Source organism: Nyctibius grandis, chromosome W (assembly GCF_013368605.1).
Source record: "Nyctibius grandis isolate bNycGra1 chromosome W, bNycGra1.pri, whole genome shotgun sequence".
Taxonomy (NCBI): domain Eukaryota; kingdom Metazoa; phylum Chordata; class Aves; order Nyctibiiformes; family Nyctibiidae; genus Nyctibius; species Nyctibius grandis.
The window spans coordinates 2,094,457-2,117,178 of record NC_090694.1 but is presented as its reverse complement, the minus strand read 5'-3'; the positions used below and the strand labels follow the sequence as shown (position 1 = coordinate 2,117,178).

General features: G+C 44.1%; 1 protein-coding gene across 3 annotated transcripts in view; it reads left to right on the top strand.

Annotated features, from left to right (window-relative positions):
- The window catches only part of LOC137675759 (alpha-2,8-sialyltransferase 8E-like), a 58,860-nt gene that overhangs the window by 23,318 nt on the left and 12,820 nt on the right, over positions 1-22,722 (top strand). For 2 of the 3 annotated variants that reach the window (XM_068421973.1, XM_068421972.1), the window contains 2 exons: positions 7,997-8,089; positions 17,772-17,801. In XM_068421973.1, the coding sequence (XP_068278074.1) occupies positions 7,997-8,089; positions 17,772-17,801 (123 nt within the window). The remainder of the gene's footprint in view (positions 1-7,996; positions 8,090-17,771; positions 17,802-22,722) is intronic. The other variant, XM_068421974.1, reaches the window with a different exon arrangement.

Sequence of the window (22,722 nt, the reverse complement as noted above, 5' to 3'; positions counted from 1 at the left end):
CCAGGACAGTAGCTGAGGATGTTTCTTAAGTCACAGTGCTGAACTTCTCATACAAAGATACTGAAATCTTGAGAACCACAAGGAAAAAAAAAGCCATTGCTTGCAATGATAAACTTTGGTTTTTGAGATGTTATTGATGTGTAAATGTTGTCACGTGTTTTGTTATGCCTCCCAGGTGGTCATATGGATAACAACATCAGCAGCTTATTTCAGTCAGAGTGATGGGAATGGGCTTGATTAAAACAGCCAAACAGCAGTTTGTTAAAAATTGGAAGAGTTCTGATATGACATTGGTAAAATAGGACTCCCTGCAGCATACCCCACTGCTGCTTGTCAGGAGCTGATGTTGTTTTGATACAGTGACTGTGAAAGAAAAGAAACAACAAAGTCTCCCCAAAACTACAATTCAATATACTCTCCAATAAATCATTCTGGGGGTGACACATTGTACAGTGGAAAAACCTCTAAATGAAGATGCATGGTAGTCTGTGCAAGAGAACACCCATGAAGCACAGGGGGCTGTGGTATTGCAAGGTGGGCTTATTCCAGGTGGGTGAACAAACTGCAGGAGGTAGCCTGTGTCACTGGACAGCAGAGCCAAATGATCTCTGTGTTGAGACATGAAGACAGGAGAAAATCAGAATGGCAGTGAGCAACCAGTGCCAGTTTGCCAGGAGCTTTCATAGTTGTGATGAAAAACGTATCCTCAGGGCATCACAGCTATCTTCTTAACTGTACAGATGTGTAAACTGTCTGTGAAGTCACGGGACCAGATCAAATAAGGAATCCAGAAAAGGAGTGCCTCTGAGATATGACAGATGGATGCATGTGCTTTTCTAAGGTTACTTGGGAGGTACATAGAGCTATCAATGAATGGCTTCTAAAGGACAGAAATGTAAAAGCCACTCCTCTTCTGTGGAACATCAAACTTACGAATTTAGGGCTGGTTCGTGGAAGCACTTTTGGTTTTTTTTGAAAGTAAAAATCTTTAATTTGGAAGGTAGGCAGGGTGTCTTGGGAAACTGCCCTTGTCTTGGTGGATGGACATTTCTGATGCCATCTATTATCAAAACCCAGAAAAACTTGTAACACTGTAAGGAGACAAATCTAGCCAAACATTTCAAAATATCCTAGGTGGACGATCAGGAGGTTCATGAGTTAATAGCTTTTAACCTCAGCTACATGAATCTCCTGGGAAGCATGCGTCCTGGTACAAGAATTGCAGCTCCTGAATTTTCTTTGATTACTCTGGTTCTTCTAGAAAGAAAACCAGCCTTGAACTAAAGATGCCATTTCTATCTTTAGCTTCCAGGCATTGGATACTATTTTTCCTTGCTATACTGTATTAAAAAGCTTCCTGCCACTAGTAATTGCTTCCTGGTGCAGTGTCTCCCTGCTCAGTCACCATATGTTTAGATTAAGCTTCATACACCTCTCATACTTTTTAGAACCCAAATAATTTCTGCAGGTCCTTTTGTAACTCTCTCCAGCACCTCAGACCCTCAAAGGTGAAATATCAGAACTGGATGTGGTAATTCAGAAGAGCTATTACCACATAATGTATACAAAGATGTATGACCATTTTCTCTTGCTTATATTTTCATTTTTTTCATGTGACACAGTTTATAGCGACACATTTTGTTCCTAGCTACAGACGCATACTGAAAGTTCACGATCAGTTAGACATCTACTACATCTAGTAGCATTAGAGATGAAAATGGTAAAAGATTTAAACCAGTTAATACCAGTGACATTGGCATCAGCAGGTGGTAGCCAGGAGGAATGTGAACCATCTCTTTTTATATTTGTTGTCTCCAAGGAGGAGGTAGTCAAATAGTTTCATCAACCTGTATAAAAGACTATTGCTTCTCCAGCCTCCTCCTTTGTGCCCACAGCACCTTCTCTTTCAGTTCAGTCTTTCAAGCACCATCTTGTTTTGGACAAGTCAACTCAGGCTCTCAAAAGGGCAGAAACAACACGTGCAGCAATGTGATTTTTTTGTGCCACAGCCCTAGTAAAGTGTAAATTAATCTAAGGGCCTCAAACATTTCTGCTTCACTTGCCAATTCTCAGAGCAAGGGGATCTCATTTAACATCAGGTTGTGCCAGGGGAGGTTTAGATTGGCTATCAGGAAAAATTTCTTCACCGAAAGGGTTATCAAGCATTGGAACAGGCTGCCCAGGGAAGTGGTGGAGTCACCATCCCTGGAGGGATTTAAAAGACGAGCAGATGTGGTGCTTAGGGACATGGTTTAGTGGTGGGCTTGGCAGTGCTGAGTTAATGGTTGGACTCGATGATCTTAAAGGTCCTTTCCAACCAAAACGATTCTGTGATTCTATGATCAGTACGTCCATAGGTGTTTTCTTTTGCAAGGTGTAGTATGAAAGTTCATTATGGTTTCCATCAACTTCAGAGGCTGCTCTTGTTCTTGGTGGTAATCGTGTAGTCTAGGCAGTGTCTATGAGAGCAGAGCCCAAGGTCCCCGTTACTGCCTGCCATGGACTTCCCTGTCAATCAGCCTCTACATCAGCTTCTTATCTGCCAAACGGGGATCATGCCTTCCAAGCGGGGTCAAAGTAGTCTTAGGAGAATATGCCATGCAAAGTCATAGGATGCACTCTTTGAGGGAAAAAAATCACTGTATTGATGTCAGGCCCTTAAACCTTTTGACCAAATCTTGCAGTTTTTGATTTTGTCACATAGAAATATTAATAGAAGCAAAGGCTAGTGGGATTTGGTCGCTCACTCACAATAGGCTCTCTGATGAATTCAACACCTAGTTTGCTCTGCTCTGTATGAGTTTTCCACAGCCCCTATAGCCATGATATGCTCCACCTCAGCAGTATTTTTGCTACAAGGGTCTGAAGATCCCATGCTGGCCTTGCCAGATGAACGTGAGTCCCTGTGTGCTTTAAGGAGTGTGCTCTGGCACACTTGCAAGGGTCCTGAGTAGGGAAGGTGAATCTAGACCCGAGGTTGGCCATGGATCTGCCCGTACTGATGAGTACAAGCACTGCTAATTGGACAGTTCTCTTAATAAGTATTTAGTAGAAGCCTGCAGGGTTTGGTTCATTTATTCTCATTTCTTAGTCACTGGAAAATGTATATTTTTGGAAAGGTCTTTGTTTTTCCTGCAGGGTAGGTGGAATCCTTCCTGTGATACTCTGTTCTCTTGCAGCATAAGTTCTGCAGCCTCGCTGCAAACAGTGCAGAACTGGCACTGCAGGAACGAGCGAAATGGGAAGGCGGCTTGTGCAGGAGAAAATGGTCTTGTTTAAAAGATGCCTGACAATTACACTCAATTATATTTTAAAAACTTTGTTCAATATATCAGACAAATCACTGCCTCAATCCAAGTGTCACTTGAAGGCAGGATTGAAGTCTCAGGCTTTTTTAATTCATGTAGCATGATCAAGAAAAGCTTGCTTGCAATCAAAGCAGGAGCAGGCCAACTGCAGATGATCAAAGACCTAAGAGTTATCTGGTGAACTGGGAAACCAAATCTGTCTCTCACTAGCAAGCTCAGTAAGCTGCTCAGCTGGAAGCGAGGTTGCAATGGGAGACATGAAGGCTAGAAAAGAAGAAAGTCTCCATTAGTCAAAAATGGAAAATTACAGAGTGAATAGCATCTAATTTCTGGGCATTCAGTACTGAGAGCTACAAAAAAAGAGTCCTCTCTGAGAACTTGCAGCTTGTGTGGTTTTCAGGTACAGGATTTGATCCTGGAAAAATATTGTAGATTTGAAAGGACATAGAGCAGTGAGTGGTGTGTAGTGCCCGGTACCCTGGGAAAACGCAATCTCTGTGCTGTTTGTTGTGATTTGGTTGTAGTCATGTTCCCTGTTGTAAAGAATCATGAATTCTTGTGTTGGTTTTCCTGTAGACTTGTGACCTTTGAGGGATAAAAGTTATTTAGATTTCAGCAGGGGAAGCGAAGGCAATGCAGGGAGAGGACATTCTGGCGGTGACATATCGATCAGCTCTGTTTTATGGATATAAACCACGACTGTCCTTCTTGTAAAGCTGAAACAGAGCCCTTTTCTGTAGCAAAAGGAGTAGCGTAGTCAGGTTTGTTGCTTGTCAAGAGCATAAATCAAAATAAACTGCACTACACCCTTGCTTCTTAGCTGGATATCAGACTGAGGAAGATGATGGGCAGGACAGTTTCCATTTGTGCTAATTAAGCTTTCTGACAGGCAAATGTATCTTCGTTCACAGGGAACTACATGGTTTAGAGTGGGAGTTAATAGGCAGAAGCAGCACTCAGAGCCCAGGGAGTGGGTGAGACTGATGCTTCCTCTGGGAGAGCATGAGGGGCTGGTCTCCAAGTTCTCTCGGCAGGACCAGACCCTGCCGAGCGGAGGAGCTGGGTTTAAAGGACATCCGCGGGGGTTGAGGGAACCCATGTTCCTTGTGCTAGAGCCCAGTGTTGTGCAAAAGCTGTATTCTGGGAAAGTACAACATGAAGCACTCCTGGGGGGAGAGGTTGGCCGGTGCTCCAGGGAGCTGCCTCTGCTAATTTGCCTTGGTGTCTGTAGCAGGAGGGGGATTGCTGTGAAGCAAATAAATAGCATGAACGCTCCTGGGAGAAAGAGAGGGAATATTTTTTTTTTAGTCTATTGACCAGATACTGTCTTGCAAATTCTTTAATGCCGTTGTAGCATCATTACTGCTTGCAACCTAAGTGCTGCAGCATCAGTAGCATTAACACTAGGGAGGCTTAGTGTTTGGCTGTCTGCTTCAGATGTGGTTCAGGGCTTATTAATGACAGCCCAGATGATGATTATTCAGTGGCTCAGGCACACTGAGTTAGTTTCAATCGAGCTCACCCCGTGGCCGGTAGCATCTTCTCCCCACTCAGTGCAGAAGTGACACCGCCGTCGGTGTCCCCTGCCTTTGCCGCAGGAGGCACGTGTCCCATCGGCAGTGTGTCATCCAGTCTGTTTCACAGGACCTCCCTCTGCACTTCCATGAGGTGCCAAATGGTGAATTCGACACTCCCAGTAACTGCTGGAAAAGCTGGAGCTATTGTGAGAGTTAGAGACTTGAAGGACAGCCCTGTGCTTTTCGAAGCTGTAGGCTAATGGAATGACTCTCCTACAAATGCACTACTGCCTCATGGATTTCCTTTCAGATCCAGAAGCGGTTTATTTTTTACCTAATCCTTTCCTCCTTACCCTTCTGCCTTTTTGGTAACACATCCTTTTTCATTTCTATTTTTGGTTTGTGGATTGGCTAAATGGGCAATGATCAAAGGAAATGGCTGGGACTCAGGAAATTTCATCTCTGTTTCGTAAAATGACATCTTTGTCTCCAGTGCCACGGGCTGAAGTCAGCTTGTCCCTGCTGCGGCATTGCCATGTGATAGCATGTGCTGTTTGACATCTGAGCTGCAGTTCTCTAACTTAGCAGCAGAGCCAGAAGTATGCAGGAAAGATAAAAATACATGTTAATCTAAATTTTTCCCATTCTTATCTGTCCTGAGGCACATACAGGGTACTGAGATCCAGTGTTAGGTGAAAGGCGAGGATGAGTCTGATAGCCATTGGTATCCCCCTTATGCTCAAAGAGGTAGGAGTGGTGTGTAACATGCTGAGTGTTGCGTGGGGATGTATACCTGCCTCTAGCTATTGTGTAGGGTCCCAGTCTTGTCTGATTCAAAGAACCAAAGTAAAGAATGGATACTGCAAAATACAATAAGAAAAATGAGTATTGCAGAAGGATGAAAAAGTTGTCCGAACTGGTAGCCAGAGGGGACTCCTTCACCCTTGTAAAATTGTGTGACCAGTAAGAAGTCCTATGGTGTTGGCTCCACAGAGAGAGATTTCAGTTTAATTTGGGAAATTTATCTGGAGTACATCCACGCAGGGCTTTGACCTGGTGCAACCAGGTGAGCTCTTAATCCAATTTCAGTTGGAGCAGCTTTCAAAATACGCAAGTTACTCAGCTCCAACTCAAGCCAAGCACGCAGGAGATGTGCCAGTGCAAGGGATTTCAGCTACTCTCTAGTAAAGGCTGAATGTCCAGGTAAACAACTGAGTTGGAAGGAGAGCCCAAGCCTTTTGGTAGAGACCAGGTGAAGGTTCATGTTACATGAACTTTATCTCCCTTATGGAGGCTGAGGAAGTCTTTTCCCAGATTTGTCACTGATTATGGAGTGCTTTAAATACATAATTTCCTCTACAAAACTCATAAAAATATATTTGTTGCCTTGAAAACTATGCAAACACATTTCCAAATAGTCACATTTTTTAAAGATTGCTGAGCTATTGTTTTTTTTTTTCAGACAGTAATCAGTTTACTTCTTTATTAGGAATTTATGATGGTCTCCTGCCACCTTCTAGGCATGACCTTCTTCTTTTCAGTCTCAAGATTTGTGCCTCTCACTGGATCACAGAAATGATTGGTTTGGGATTTGGCAAAGCTGAGGTAATGAAAACCTCAGTGAGAGGTGAAGGAGACACATCCTAAAGCAGCATTTGACAGGATGGAAATGCTCCCAGTTGGTAGCAGATTGCTTTGGGAAGCTCTTGGGCTTTTTCCAGTCGCATACTATAGTCCCTTTCTCCCTTCTATAGGCTTCTCTCTTCCCTGCTTTATCAGATTGATTTCTGGATGTACTGACAAGGCAAAATTCAGAAGCTGTTTGGTTCTAGATGCTTCTGGCCTTTGGAGGCCCTGTGGGAGATACCTGGAGATGTTGTTTTCTGGACACTCTCCCTTCCTACAGTTTCCCTGGGAGGTGTGAACGCTTAGCACTTCTCCAGAACAGATCAATTTTGAATCCCTCAAAATTTTGATATTAACTATAAACATGAACTACTAAGGAAACTAACAAGGCTTTCCTACTTAAGGATTATATATTCAGACCTGAACAGACATTCAGGTCACACATGAATTTTGATGTTATTTTAAAATGACACAAACCCAAATCATTACATTTCCAGTGATGGTTTAAATAAAGCTCTTCCAGAAATCTTGTATTTTTCTTTCATATTGAAAATTCAAAAGATTAGTTTGGAGTTACAGCCTCATGAATTCTGAGATTTTAAAGGATCCATCCAAATAACTTGCTCTAGCCTTGGTCATAATACCTGTTCCTCCAGGTCGTCTCCTCCTATTTCTTCATTATACTCATAACTGCTGTATGGGCATGCGCAGTTCTTGGATATTAGGTTTTAATACAGTCTTCTAAGGATAAGTGGAGAAACTGATACAGAGCATGGTTTAAACCCTTAATCTTTTTTTGTCATTTCAATACAGTCTCATTGAATTCACTGGACAGCCTGGGCTTTCTCTGGCCCCTAAACATGAGTAGCTACCATTATGTTCTGTTTTCCCTTCACTCAGTCTGATGGCTAAGGTGATTTAACCAAAAAAGTAAATATTTATGTCTATATTTTAATTAAGAATAGCACTATCATTTGTGCTGCGTCTGAGCATTCGAATCCTTTTGTTCTCAAAACCATCTCAATTTTTTTGAGAAGAAAATCCCAGCTTCCCTTCCCCTCCAAATATATCAAAAGGGTAAATCCCAACAAAAATCTCAATTGCATAGAGGTATGCAACGGTCTCTACAGACAAGATGCAACCTCCAGCACTTTGCTTTCCACCTAAGAGCAAAATTTAAGGGACTGGTTTTTAAACTCTCAGCACATTCAGACACCCGAAGGATGAGAACAGTGTTCGTTAAGTGATCAGTGCTTTTCCCCTGCCATGTGCTGACTGCTGGAAAAGGTAGCTGGTCCCTGTTGATGCCTACGAGATAGATGAACTCTTGTAGAGATGGACAAACTGGACATGGGTGGCTGTTCTACAATCAGCAATGACATCTGTGTTTTCCTGTGAAGTAATAACCTGCCTATGGGCCAGACAGTGTAGTCTCAAGTTAGGCATAAATCATAAATGACAACTTTAAGCAAATTTCCATTGATGTGTAAATTAAGTATTCCTGTCTAAGGCTTATTTATAATCTTTTTTCTTGTCCTTCTTCAGGTATTTTGAGTTTTATGAAGGGCCTTTGGAATACAACTCTACCAAATGCCTGGAATTACGGCAGGACATCATTGAGATGAAGGTTTTGTCTATGTAAGTATGAATGAATGTTTGCTAAAAGGTTACTTTTCAGGCAGGATGAAAATGATAACTTACAATAAGATTGTCAAAGATGCAAGGCTTAAGAGATCCCATCCATAGGGATCTCATCAGGGATTCCTGAGATTCTCTTATATGTGCAAGTAGTCACATTTGAATTTGATCTGAGATCCATTTGAAAAAACTGGAGGCATTTCACATACATTGCGGCATTTTGGTCAGGCCCAGTATCACTGTTTAGAATCACAGAATCACAGAATCACAGAATGTTAGGGATTGGAAGGGACCTCAAAAGATCATCTAGTCCAATCCCCCTGCCGGAGCAGGATTGCCTAGACCATATCACACAGGAACACGTCCAGGCGGGTTTTGAATGTCTCCAGAGAAGGAGACTCCACAACCTCTCTGGGCAGCCTGTTCCAGTGTTCGGTCACCCTCACCGTAAAGAAGTTTTTCCTCATATTTATGTGGAACCTCCTGTGTTCCAGCTTGCACCCATTGCCCCTTGTCCTGTCAAGGGATGTCAGAAATACAGTGTAATATTATTTGTAATATTATATTCCAGGTCCTTTACTGAGGGTAATTGAAGAGTAAGAACAGCCAGACTGACTCATAGCAAGTGTCTATCTAGCCTAAGGCTCTATCAATCGTTGACAGTGGCCAGCAGCGAAGGCTAAGAAATGAAGCAAAAAGGTTAGCCCTTCCTGATAACAAATACTGGCACAGGGGCTTGCTGAGTGGTAGGTGGTGACTAGACTACAGTAGTCAGAGTGGACAGTAGACCTCTCTCTTAATTTGTTTAGATCTTTTCTGAGCCCATTTGTACTTTTGACTTCCACAATTTCCTGCAGCAGTGAGTTTCACAAGTTAATAACACTCACTAAAAGGTGAGAAAATGCAACTCTGAGAAATAATAAAATATCTATATTTTGTCTTTTGTGGTCCTGTATGTACATCAGAAAACAAATGAGTTGAATGAGATGTAGCCATGAAGCCATAGAGATGGAATCAGGCAAAAAAGTGAGGTTGCAAATGGAGCTCATTGGACAGAGCAAAGCAGGGTATTTTTGTGTTGCCCTTTTGGATTTTCAGCATTGCACTGAATTGAGGTACTTAGGTTATGCCTAATCCCTTACCATATCTAAAACCAGTGGTTTAGTAATCTTACCAACAATCCACAAGGCTTATTAAGGTCTGTAAAGCGCACTGAGAATCTCAATTGAAAGTTCAGCTATACAAGTGCATAGCATTAAGCAATCAAGGCTACAGCAAATACAGTTTGTTGCTTCAGGTCTGCATGAATTTTGAGCGTGTGTTCCTCACTGACTTTGTGCACAGAAAAATGTAGGTTATGTCCTTGTCTCCTGTATTTGGTACCAGATGAAGGATATATGAGTAACAACTTTGCACTGCTTGCTGACTTGCAGTGCTTAAAAATAAAAAGAAGGGGTGAGAATGTGACACTTCTGCCAATGTTCTGCTGAAGATGGGGAGTTTTGAATTGCTTTTCTGCATACTTATCAGATGGTACAGAGAATTACTCATTTTTCTTCATCTTATCCAATGGCACATAGAAGGTAGTGGACTCTTGCTCAGCTGGATAGAGTCAGCCTTACTTTTTACAATGGATGCCATTTGACATTAAGCTCTTTTACTATACTGGGCTCTTCTGATGTGCTTGCTTCTAATGTGCTACATTTCCTAAGTCAGCCCTTACGGTAATGGAAGATTTCCAAGTTAATGTGCTCTGGTGGGCTACAGAAAGTACAATATTGTAGGTAGATTAGGGTACAGCGACCGGAAAATCTCGGGCTGTAACGGAAGGTAGGCGTGGCGAAAGGAGCAGGATGTGCAAGTATCGTGCGAGTTTGTACCGGACAAGACGACTATATAAGGCTGTTGCGCAGTTAAATAAACACCATTTGTTGCATCCTCACATTGGTGTCTGTGCTCAATGGCCCTGGGGTGCGGATAGCCTCAGGCCAGCCAGCAACCGAACGGAGCTTGCCGCAGACAAGCGGCAACAAATGGTGACCCCGACGTGATTGCTGGGCTGGCGGACCGCAAGCAGTCGGAGTGGGTTCACGAACCATGGAAGCCTTGATAAAGGTGATTTCGTTACTGGACGGGGAATTTAAGATTTCTGTGAAATCGAAAGACGTAGCCCAGTGTGTGGACCGTCTCGTTAAGGAGGGAGCGGTGGCAGGACCGGCTGATTGTTTACAGCCGAATACCTGGGAGCGGTGCTCGATGAAGCTCGCTGAGCGAGCTATGGCAGCGGGTTCTGCCAAAGAATTAAAAACATGGGGAGTTATCTTGCGGCTGCTACGGGCTGCGCGGGAGGACCGGGCGACATGGGATGCGGCTCGGGCGTGTTTACATGGGGTCTACCCTGACCAAGACAGAAGTGGCAGTGGTGAAACTCCTCCAACATATACTCTCTGAGAGAGGAATTAAATATGACAAAGCTGCGTTAAAGCAGTTACTGTTCTGGGCAAAAGATAAAGGACATTTTACAATCTTTAATGATGTCTTTGAAGTGCCTTTATGGGAGAAGATTGGTGACTCTCTCTGGAATGCGGTGTCAAGTGGTGATAAGGAAGCCTTTAAATTGTCTGCTACATGGAGGCTGGTTAGCGAAGCATTAAAAGGAATAAAAGCAGAGAGAGAAGTCACACATACAGCTTTTATGGCTTTAGGACCGCAGACGTCTACTACCCCCTCCCTGTTTGCGGGACCAACATCTCCCACGGCCCCAGTGGCTGTACCGGTGGCAGCTCCTTTATCGCCGTCGATACGGACGGCTCCGAAAAAAGCTGAGGAGCGGGGAGCGAGTAAAATAGATACAGATCCATCAGAACCGGTAGTGCGCCCTAAAACACGAACTCGATTTGGACTAATTGATTCAGATGCTGAACAGGAGACTTGGCCGAAACCCCCTCCGAAACCCCCTCCTCCTCTCATTGATCTCTCTACGGATGAGGCTGAGCAGGAGGACAAGAAGGAGGATAAACCTGCTTTGTATACACCTTTACCGGATTCGCCATTTACGGAGTCAGCAGTACCAGAGTCACAAGGACTTAAAGGACTGTTACCATCACGAAATGGACACGAACTTGACATGACAGAGCTTGGTAGACGACTGGAAGAATTAAAGACGGAATTGCAGCAGCATCGTTCAGCCAACGCCTCGGGACACGTGACTATGTCTCCCCCAAAACCCCCCTCTGTGTTCGGGACAAGTATTAGGGCCACCTCAACCTCCTTTACAACTCCCTACTCCACCTTTAGATCAGGGCGGGGGGGAGGTTTGCGTCCATCTGGTAATGTGGGAGGTGAGGGAGAGGGTCAGCGTCCGCCCGCGTATACAGGGGAAGTGGGGGGAGGTGAGGGAGGAGTGAAATGGAAAGGGGTCATTCGAGATGCGTTATTAGAAGGAGTTATAATTCCACAAGCATATCCGGTGATTGTGGGTGCGGGTCCTGAGGGAAGAAATATTTGGCAACTGTTAGATTGGAAAATTGTAAAAGAAGCATTGCCACTACAGTTAACAAAAGACAACACAGGTGAGGACTGCAGGAAAGTTGTTGCAGGGATGGCAAATCGTAATGCCACCTTAACTGAGCTAATGGATGCTTGTGAGAAAGTAGGAACCACCACATTTCAGATGGAGCATTTAGCAAAAACTTTTGCGGCGGCAGTTAAGGTAGTTCATCGTTGTTATACATGCGAACAGGAAGGTCACTTTAAGAAAAACTGCCTTAAGAAGTTGAAGCTGAGTGGGAGAGATAACTCTGTTTTGATGTGTCATTGCTGTGGGAAGCTAGGGCATTTTGTGAAGCTGTGCAGGTCTCAGTATAATGCTCAAGGTCAGCTGATAACAACCAGCTGCAGAGTGCAGGGAAACTGGAGAAAGAACGTGGGGAGAAACTGTGTGCTGACACAAATGAATCTTCCCTACCAGTTCCAGGCCTAAGCAGTTAACTCGCAGCCCGAACCGCAGGGAGCGCAGGACTGGTGTTTCCACACAGGGTTAACCTGCGCGGCTGCCAAGCCTTGGACCTGTGGCAAACAGGGATAATGCTAATGCTGATTGTCAAAAGATCATTGAAGCTTTACCTGGAAAAACAGATTTGAATGCTATGATAAAGGCATGTGCAAAAGTGGGTACTGTGGAACATAAGGCTCAAGTTATGGCTGCGGCCGTACTTGGGGCTTACGTCGTCACAATTGCAGCCTATATTCCAATTATAACAGGGGACACAACTTTAACAGCACCACGACACACTACTTCAGAGGTACAGCAACTGATTACAGAAATAGAAAGCAGGCTACATTCCAAATTTGTACATCGTATTGATTTGAATCAGGAAATACAAATTATCACTTTGTTTGATAGGCAAATTCCGTATGCAATAATTGGTCAATGGAATTCAGAATGATCAGATTCGTTACAGAGCTATTGGCACAGATTATTCATCAAAGGACGGATGCGTTGTCGGGAGCTTGTGGCCAGAGATCCCTGCATCACTAACCGTTCCTATTGCAGCTCAATATTTTGAGTGGTGTATGGCTAATAGCTTTGCTTTGCAAACAGCCATGGAGAATTTCTCGGGACAGGTTGTTTACCACTTGCCCTCCCATCCTGTTATAAAATTGAGTGCGGAGCTTCCAATTGCCACAGGAGTGTGGTGCGCAGACACTCCTGTGGATGGAATTACCATTTTTACGGATGGATCTGGGAACACAGGCAAGGTGGGCCTTGTCTGGTATTCTGATGGCAAGTGGGAATCTATGGTAGTACAACAAAAGGGTTCACCTCAGGTGGTAGAATTACGAGCTGTATTAAAAATATTTCAGAATTTTCCCATTCCCTTTAATTTGATTACTGATTCAGCATATGTAGCTGGCATTATAAAGCAATTGGATAGCTCTGTTATAGAGCATATATGTAATCAGTGTGTTTTTGAATTGCTGCGAGCTCTGTGGCAAGAAATTCAAATCCGAACTGCATTGTTTTATGTCTTATATGTAAGAAATCATACTAATTTGCCTGGGTTTATTGCAGAAGGCAATGCTCGAGTGGACTCTTTGGTTTCTGACCTTACAAATTCTACTGCAATGACTGTGCAGGTGCCGGACATTAAACAGCAAATCATAGAATGGGTTTTTCCACCTTTTCATCCTAAAACAACAATTTGTACCAGAGTGGAAGCAATAGCACAATTGCTTGTCAAATTGCATAAAAGGATTACAGACATTACCGGACTAGACTCAGATGCTATCTATTTACCTATCAGAAAGGAATATCTACAGTGGTTAACAAATCAGTCAACTCTTTTTCAAATGGCCTTACAGGACTTTACTGGACAATTGTTAACACATTTGCCAAAAGATAAAAAGCTACAGTTTATTTGCAAACAGGATTGGGAAGAAAAACCTATCAGATCAGAGATACCTGTGACTGGACTAACTGGTTTTACTGATGCAGGAAAGCGATCACATTCAGCAGTTATTACCTGACAAGAGGATGGACAATGGAAACATTGTAAATTCTCAGGACAAACTGAGGACTCATTGCAGACACTTGAATTTTTTGTGATATATCAGGTTTTTGTAAAATGGAAGGATTTACCTGTCAATATTGTAACAGACTCTCTTTATGCAGCAGGCATTGTAAATTGAATTGAAAGAGCTTTTATACGACCAATAAGAAATATGCGACTTTACACCATTTTGCTACAGTTGCATCAAGCAATAAACCTCAGAGAGATACCTTATTTTGTCACCCACATTCGTAGTCATCAATTTGATCAAGGTTTGAGCATTGGAAATAATAAAGCAGACACACTTGTGTCCTATACGCAAATATCACCAAATTTATTTGAACAAGTACACCTATCCCATCAATTCTTTCATCAGTCAGCGAAAATGTTAACGAAACAATTTCACCTCACCATGGCACAAGCACGTGAATTAGTTAGTGTTTGTCCTAGTTGTCAGAAAATTGGCATGGGAATTGGAATAGGGGTAAATCCTCGAGGGTTGTGTGCGTTGCAACTGTGGCAAATGGATGTTACTCACATTGCAGAATTTGGAAGGCTCAAATATGTTCATGTATCTGTTGATACGTTTTCACATGTAATATGGGCAACAGCACAAACTGGGGAAACAGGTCGTCATGTCAAACGACATTTACTTGCTTGCTTTGCAAGTCTTGGGGTTCCACAACAACTTAAGACTGATAATGGACCAGCATACTGTTCATAGATTTTTCGTCAATTTTGTCAACTATGGGGTATTACACATGTCACCGGGATTCCTCATTCGCCTACGGGTCAGGCGATTGTGGAACGTGCTCATAGTACATTGAAACAGCTTCTGCAAAAACAAAAAGGGGGAGAGGAGACTGAACCTTCTGAGAGACTTGCAAAAGCTGTTTATGTACTTAACCATTTAACTTTAGCAGGAGATAAGTAGCGACCCCCAATTGTAATACATTGGGAGGCAGTTCGACAGGGAGCAAGCTATGTGAAAAACAAAGGCAAAGTGTGGTATAGGGAACCAGGTACTAACGAATGGTTGGGACCAGGGGAACTATTACTAATGGGTCGAGGTTATGTTTCTGTCTCTACAGGCGCAGGAGTACGGTGGATTGTCTCTAAAAGGATGGTTAGCCACATTATTAGAGGGAATAGTTTATATAGTTGTGATTATAGTTATCATAGGGATCTGCGTGGGTTGTGTTAAGACAATCATTGAGAATAGTATATGGAAGTAGTGAGATAATAAATCTAACTACTTCCAAAGGGGGAAATTGATACCGGATGGTTTAGCAACGGTTTAGCAAGAGTAGGCCTCAGAGTAGGCTCTAAAAGGCCTGATCTGTGTTACCTTTAAACAGAATTAGCTTTCCTGTCAGTAATTTTCCTTTCAGCTAGAATAATAGAGAATAACAGTATGTTCTGAAGTAAACTGCATGTTTTGTAGATAGAGTCTGCTTATGGGAATGTTTATAATAAGCATTATCCTACTTGTGTTACCCTGTTTGTTTGCATGTTTTCAGAAAACTGTGCAACGAATGGTCAATACAGCCTTTTTGGCACAACAACAGAGAGCAGGATTTATGGGTAACCAAGGCTGGGATTCTCTGACTGGGCTCTGCGAGACACAGGGAACCGGGTTTGAGTAAGAAACAAAAACAAAAAGGATGAGATAGGACATAGCTCGTTCAAAAACAAAAAGGGGGAATTGTGGGGTTCCCACAGGACAATGGTGGGAACGAGCTACTGAATGAGCTATGTCCAGGCATGTCCAGGGGGTGGTAATGGGGTGGTGATGAACTAGCCAATCATAATACAGAACAAGGGTCTTAGCTATGAGACCAACAAGATATGGGCGAAGTTGAAAAATAAGAAAGGATGCTGCACCTGCAAGATATAGCTTTTTAGCATAAGCCAATCAGAACTAATATAGAGGCGCGTGGACACTTACAGTATGATGATTGTGGCCACCCCGCATCGGAAACAAACAGCACGCTCCATTCAGCTACTTTGGAATCTTGCAATCGCTTGGCTAGGCCTACCTGTCGAGATCAAAACTGATAATGGCCCCTGTTTTATTGCTCATACCACACGTCAGTGGTGTCAGCGGTGGGGTATCACGCTCAAACACGGCATTCCGTATAATTCTACCGGGCAGGCCATTGTAGAGTGCGCTAATCAGATGCTAAAACACAGAATTAAGATTCTTGGGGAGGGGGAAGGATTCCCAGACGTAATTCCTGTCAACTACCAATCTCACATTTTACATCGCCCTCTTTATTCTTTAAATCATTTTGCCCGGGGAGACCAAGAGCGTGCCCCAATTGAGCGACATTGGGGTCCAGGGGTGCCAGAAGTGGGCCCCCCAGTCAAGGTTCGGTTCCCTGGGACAGCGGAGTGGGAAACAGGTTGGGAGCTGCTACATCACGGGAGGGGGTATGCCGCCATCAAACGGGATGATGTTATACAGTGGGTCCCTACACGCTGTTTGCGCCCTGATTTAAAACAAAATCCTAACCCGAAGTAATATGTACGCTGTCCGAGCTTTATGTTTTGCAGGAGTACCTGTGGGGGAAGCCGAAACAGCACCAGCCTCGACCTTCAGACGTGAGGAGTCATGACAGTACAGAGAGTCTGGTAAAGCGGTGGGGCGCCAAGAAAGATGAGGAACGGTGACCGTTGCTGAGTGAAACAAAAGCTTTGAACAATGCGCTCATGATTAGCTTGCTTTTGCTTTGCATCTCAGGAGTTGCAGGGGAATCTTACTGGAGAACCTGGGCTCGGGATGTTGTATCCGCCAGCTACGCTTACGCTTTGACGCAAGGCTCCAGAATCAGCGATATGCTTTACTTCGCATGACTTGAAGCATGGGGAGGGGGAAATGTAGGTAGATTAGGGTACGGCGACCGGAAAATCTCTGGCTGTAACGGAAGGTAGGCGTAGCGAAAGGAGCAGGATGTGCAAGTATCGTGCGAGTTTGTACGGGACAAGACGACTATATAAGGCTGTTGCGCAGTTAAATAAACGCCATTTGTTGCATCCTCACATTGGTGTCAGTGCTCTATGGCCCTGGGGTGCGGATAGCCTCAGGCCAGCCAGCAACCGAACGGAGCTTGCCGCAGACAAGCGGCAACACAATATGACCTAATTCCTTCCTGTAACTTCCACAGCCTGGGAAATTGTAAATTCTACTCACTTTAAATATATGATTGTCTTAAAAGTCTTTGCTTTGTTCAAACGTTCAAAGCCCTCAATCCTGAAGAGAGCTCATTAAGACCTATTAGTCTTGAAGAAATCTCAGACTTAAAAATTTCCTAGACAGATTATGAAATTGCTCCTTAGCTCTAGATATTTGCAAGGCCTTCATTATCTCTGTTGTCCAAATAAATACAGAAGAATATGTATGAACTCTAAGGTAGAAGTGGTTAGAATTGATGATATCACCAAAAATGTGTCATCCTGTGTCAGCCTAGTAGAAAGAGAAGCGTCATTTTTTGATATAACTAGAAGTCTATTTATTAACAGAGAGGGAGGAAGAGATCCTTATGTAAAGAGCCTTTCATACCCTCTTACTGTCACAGATACTTATCCCTACGCGTGTGCTCTTGCAGTTTATAAAATGGATTTACCAACAGTGCTGTTCGGTAGGATCTCACGAATTAAGATAACCTCGCCAAAATATGACGGTAGTTGGCCAAATTATCTAAAGTATCCTCTATTCCAATACCCCCTCTCCTTTCTCCTTCTGCTAGGTGCAACTTTTCCCTCCAAAGCCATTGTAGTTGCCAGACACTCATTAGCTTCCCAGCAGGCTGTGGACAGACTTTGGTACAGTAGATGCTTCTTGCTTGATATTGCATTTTTTATCCTGAAGAAATGGAGAATAACTATCAGGGAATAGAAATCAGTCCCAAACATTTGAAGAGCTTCATCAGTACCTGTGTATATATGGCACAGAGTTGCTATGTCTGAGCAGAAAAAGAAATAAAAATGAGAAATATTGCACTAGATAGATAGACTGACTGGTTTGCCCTATCAAAAGCCTACTGCATGGTACCCTGGCTGCAGCTGTTTTAGGGAAGGAAGCCCTTGTAATAAAGTGAATTTTTATTTTCTTTCTTTTTATCTTTTAGGGTGAAACAAACCGAATTGTTTGACAGATTGTCACGGTTTAAAGCTGGGCTGGCTATTAACCAGGTGGCAGATGCTCTCTGTTAACCCTCTCCCCCCCCTAAGGGAAAGGGAAAGGGAAAAGAGAGAGAGACTTACGGGTTGGAAAGTTAAAACAGTTTTAATAAACTATAATAATGAAAAAGAGTATAATAACAATAATAATAGAAATAATCAAATATATATAAATATATACAAAACCAAGACTGAGAGCCTGGAAATCCTTCTCAGGCAGAGTTGCTCCCCCCAGCACGGGCAGAGGGGAAAATGCAGTAGCTCCACCCAGCACAGGCAGAGGGGAAAATGCAGTAGCTCCACCCAGCACAGGCAGAGGGGAAAATGCAATAGCTCTCCCTGCCATCACACCTGCAGGCTTTTAACTGGAAAATTAGCAAAGCTGGTACCAATCAGTGGGAGACAGGAGGGCCCCTCCCTCCTGGGCCCCACCTCCAGGAGGCAGTGGGTTAGTGATAAATAGGAAAGTGAGAATGACATGTATGGGATGGAATACCTCATTGGTCAATCTTGGGTCACCTGCCCTGTCTGCTCCCCCCTGCAGGTGCGACCCCCCCCCTTCGGCTCTTCACTCATAAGCAGTGAGGAATTTAGCAGTGACCTTGGTTTCTCTAAGACTAATTGGCCTGGTTTGGGCCAAACCAGGACATTCCACCCCTTATTCCATACCATTCACATCATACTCAGATCACCACTACCTTTTCATTTTCAAATATATATATACATATCACTAGTTTATGATTCTACTCTATACAAAAAGTTCATTAAGTTCATTTGGTTCAGGATTGTGGGTTTCCATCTGGCTAGCAGTCTCTCTTTCGTCATGGTTCGTGCCCACGGGTTGCAGGTTAAAGATGTCAGACTCAAGGAGGTTACTGGACGCCACTTGATGAAGCTAGCTCCGGTCTCATCACCACTGTCTTAACCTGAAAGACACTTATGCAGCAACGACATACAGTTCAGAATTAAGTAGTCTCACCCAGAATCAAATCACCTTCAGGGACACATCGGACTTCACCATCTTGCAACATCACCCACCAAGTACATCCAGGTCCCTGAGCAAAAGCAATCCCACGAATGGGTTTACCTTTGCCCGTTGCAGGAAGAATCCAGACAGTTTTTCCCAATAGATTCCTTTCATGCACCACAGGGACTTTATCTCCTTCTACTGTATGTAGAAGGTCTGACTGAGCAGGGCCAGCTCGATTGATAGATCCCCTGGTGTTAACTAACCAGGTAGCTTGTGCCAGATGTTTATCCCAGTTTTTAAAGGTTCCACCCCCCATTGCTTTCAGGGTAGTTTTTAACAGCCCATTATACCGTTCAATTTTCCCAGAGGCTGGTGCATGATAGGGGATGTGATATACCCATTCAATGCCATGCTCTTTGGCCCAGTTGTCTATGAGACTGTTTTTGAGATGAGTCCCGTTGTCCGACTCAATTCTCTCTGGTGTGCCGTGTCGCCACAAGATTTGCTTTTCGAGGCCCAGAATAGTGTTCCGGGCAGTGGCATGGGGCACAGCGTATGTTTCCAACCATCCGGTGGTCGCCTCCACCATGGTAAGCACATAACGTTTACCCTGGCGGGTTTGAGGGAGTGTGATATAGTCAATTTGCCAGGCCTCCCCATATTTATATTTCAACCACCGCCCCCCATACCACAAAGGTTTTAACCGTTTGGCTTGCTTAATTGCGGCGCATGTTTCACAATCATGGATAACCTGTGCAATAGAGTCCATGGTTAAGTCCACCCCTCGGTCACGAGCCCATCTGTATGTTGCATCTCTTCCTTGATGACCTGAAGTGTCATGAGCCCACCGAGCTAAAAATAGTTCACCTTTATGTTCCCAGTCCAAATCTATTTGGAACACTTTAGCAGCTTGATCCGCTTGTTGGTTGTTTCGATGTTCCTCAGTTGCCCGACTTTTAGGTACGTGAGCATCTACATGACGTACCTTCACGACTAGTTTCTCTAGCCGAGCAGCAATATCTTGCCACAATTCAGCAGCCCAAATAGGTTTCCCTTTGCACTGCCAGTTGCTTCGCTTCCACTGCTTTAACCACCCCCACAAGGCATTTGCTACCATCCATGAGTCAGTATAGAGATACAGCCTTGGCCACTTTTCTCGTTCAGCAATGTCTAAAGCCAGCTGGATGGCTTTTACCTCTGCAAATTGACTCGATTCACCTTGTCCTTCTGTGGCTTCTGTGACTCGTCGTATGGGACTCCATACAGCAGCTTTCCACTTCCGATGCTTTCCTACAAGACGGCAGGATCCATCGGTGAACAGGGCATACTGCTTCTCATCCTCTGGTAGTTCATTATATGGTGGGGCTTCTTCAGCACGTGTCACCTCCTTTTCTGGTGGCATTCCGAAGTCTTTGCCTTCTGGCCAGTCCATGATCACTTCTAAGATTCCTGGGCGATTAGGGTTTCCTATTCGAGCCCTCTGTGTAATTAATGCAATCCATTTACTCCACGTCGCATCAGTTGCATGATGGGTAGTGGGAACCTTACCCTTGAACATCCAGCCTAGTACTGGTAATCGAGGTGCCAGGAGAAGTTGTGCTTCAGTACCAATTACCTCTGAAGCAGCTCTAACTCCTTCATATGCTGCCAGTATCTCTTTTTCAGTTGGGGTGTAATTGGCCTCAGAGCCCTTGTATCCTCGACTCCAAAATCCTAGGGGTCGACCTCGAGTCTCCCGTGGTACTTTCTGCCAGAGGCTCCAGGTAGGACCATTGTCCCCAGCTGAGGTGTAGAGCACATTTTTAACATCTTGTCCCGTACGGACTGGTCCAAGGGCTACTGCATGCACAATCTCTTGTTTAATCTGTTCAAAAGCCTGTCGTTGTTCAGGACCCCACTGAAAATCATTCTTCTTTCTGGTCACTTGATAAAGAGGGCGTACAATCTGGCTGTAATCTGGAATATGCATTCTCCAGAAACCCACAACGCCTAAGAAGGCTTGTGTTTCCTTTTTGTTAGTAGGTGGGGACATAGCTGTTATTTTGTTGATCACCTCTATCGGGATCTGGCGACGCCCATCTTGCCATTTAATCCCTAAAAACTGGACCTCCCGGGCAGGTCCCTTGACCTTGCTTCTTTTTATGGCAAAACCAGCTTGCAGAAGAATTTGGATGATTTTCTCCCCTTTGTCAAAAACTTCTGCTGCTGTATCACCCCACACAATGATGTCATCAATGTATTGCAGATGTTCTGGAGCTCCACCCTTTTCTAGTGCAGTCTGGATCAGTCCGTGGCAAATAGTAGGACTGTGTTTCCACCCCTGGGGCAGTCGATTCCAGGTGTACTGGATACCTCTCCAGGTAAAAGCAAACTGTGGCCTGCACTTTGGTGCCAAAGGAATAGAGAAAAATGCATTAGCAATGTCTATGGTGGCGTACCACTTGGCTGCCTTTGACTCCAGTTCGTATTGAAGTTCTAGCATGTCTGGCACAGCAGCACTCAGCGGTGGCGTAACTTCATTTAGGCCACGATAGTCCACAGTTAATCTCCATTCTCCATCAGACTTTCGCACTGGCCATATAGGACTATTAAAGGGTGAGCGAGTCTTACTAATCACTCCTTGATTTTCTAATTGTCTAATCAGTTTATGAATGGGGATCAGGGAGTCTCGATTGGTGCGATATTGTCGTCGGTGCACCGTGGTAGTAGCAATTGGCACCTGTTGTTCTTCAACCTTCAGCAACCCCACAACAGAAGGATCTTCTGAGAGGCCAGGCAAGGTAGACAGCTGTTTAATGTCCTCAGTCTCTACAGCTGCTATACCAAAGGCCCATCTGTACCCTTTTGGGTCCTTAAAATACCCTCTCTTGAGGTAGTCTATGCCAAGGATGCACGGAGCATCTGGGCCAGTCACAATGGGGTGCTTTTTCCATTCATTTTTAGTTAGGCTCACTTCGGCCTCCAATACAGATAACACTTGAGATCCTCCTGTTACTCCTGAAATGCTGATAGATTCTGCCCCTTTATGATCCGATGGCATTAGGGTGCACTGTGCACCAGTGTCTACCAGGGCTCGATACCTTTGTGGTTTTAATGTGCCAGGCCATCGAATCCACACAGTCCAATAAACTCGGTTGTCCCTTTCCTCCACCTGGCTGGATGCAGGGCCCCCCTAATTAAGAAATGGATTCGTGCTGCTCACAGGGACTGGACCTTCATTTCTCCTATTCACACTTGGGAAAAAGTGATTTGAGGCCCATTTACCCTGACTGGGGTCCTGCTCACTGGTAACTGGAGCAGCCATCCTTCTAGAAAAATTCTCTCTGGTATTTCTTTTAGCTTGCAACTCACGTACTCGTGCCTGTAGGGTACTGGTAGGTTGTCCATGCCATCTGCTCATGTCCTCCCCATAACCACGCAGGGCAAACCACAGGATACCTCGTGATGTGTTCCGTTTCCTTTGAGCTGGTCCTGTAGGAGAACGTTTTCTCTTAACAGCTGCAACGCGGGCCTGTGTAGGTAGAGAGTCAAGTTTATTCTCGATCATGGACAGTTTGTCTGACAGTTGTTTAAATGAGTCCTTGTTCTCCTTAGTCAGTTTTTCCACAGCCGAGATGCGTGCCTGCAGTGGGGAAGAAATACTATCTTCATACTGTCGCATACAGTTAGCCATTTCGCCCACAGTAGAATGTGCCATATCATCTTCTCCCCATACTAATATTGACAATGTATGGGTATATGTCGGTGGAGCATTCTTCACAACCTTCCGGAACATGGATCGGTTGCATTCCACTTCATCAGGATCTACAGGATCTACAATGTCCCATGGGTGTCTATAAATGATCTCTTGCACAGCTAGTTCTCTAAGGTAGTTAATACCTTTTTCTATAGTGGTCCATTTGCTCAGGTGGCTCATAACATCATCTTTA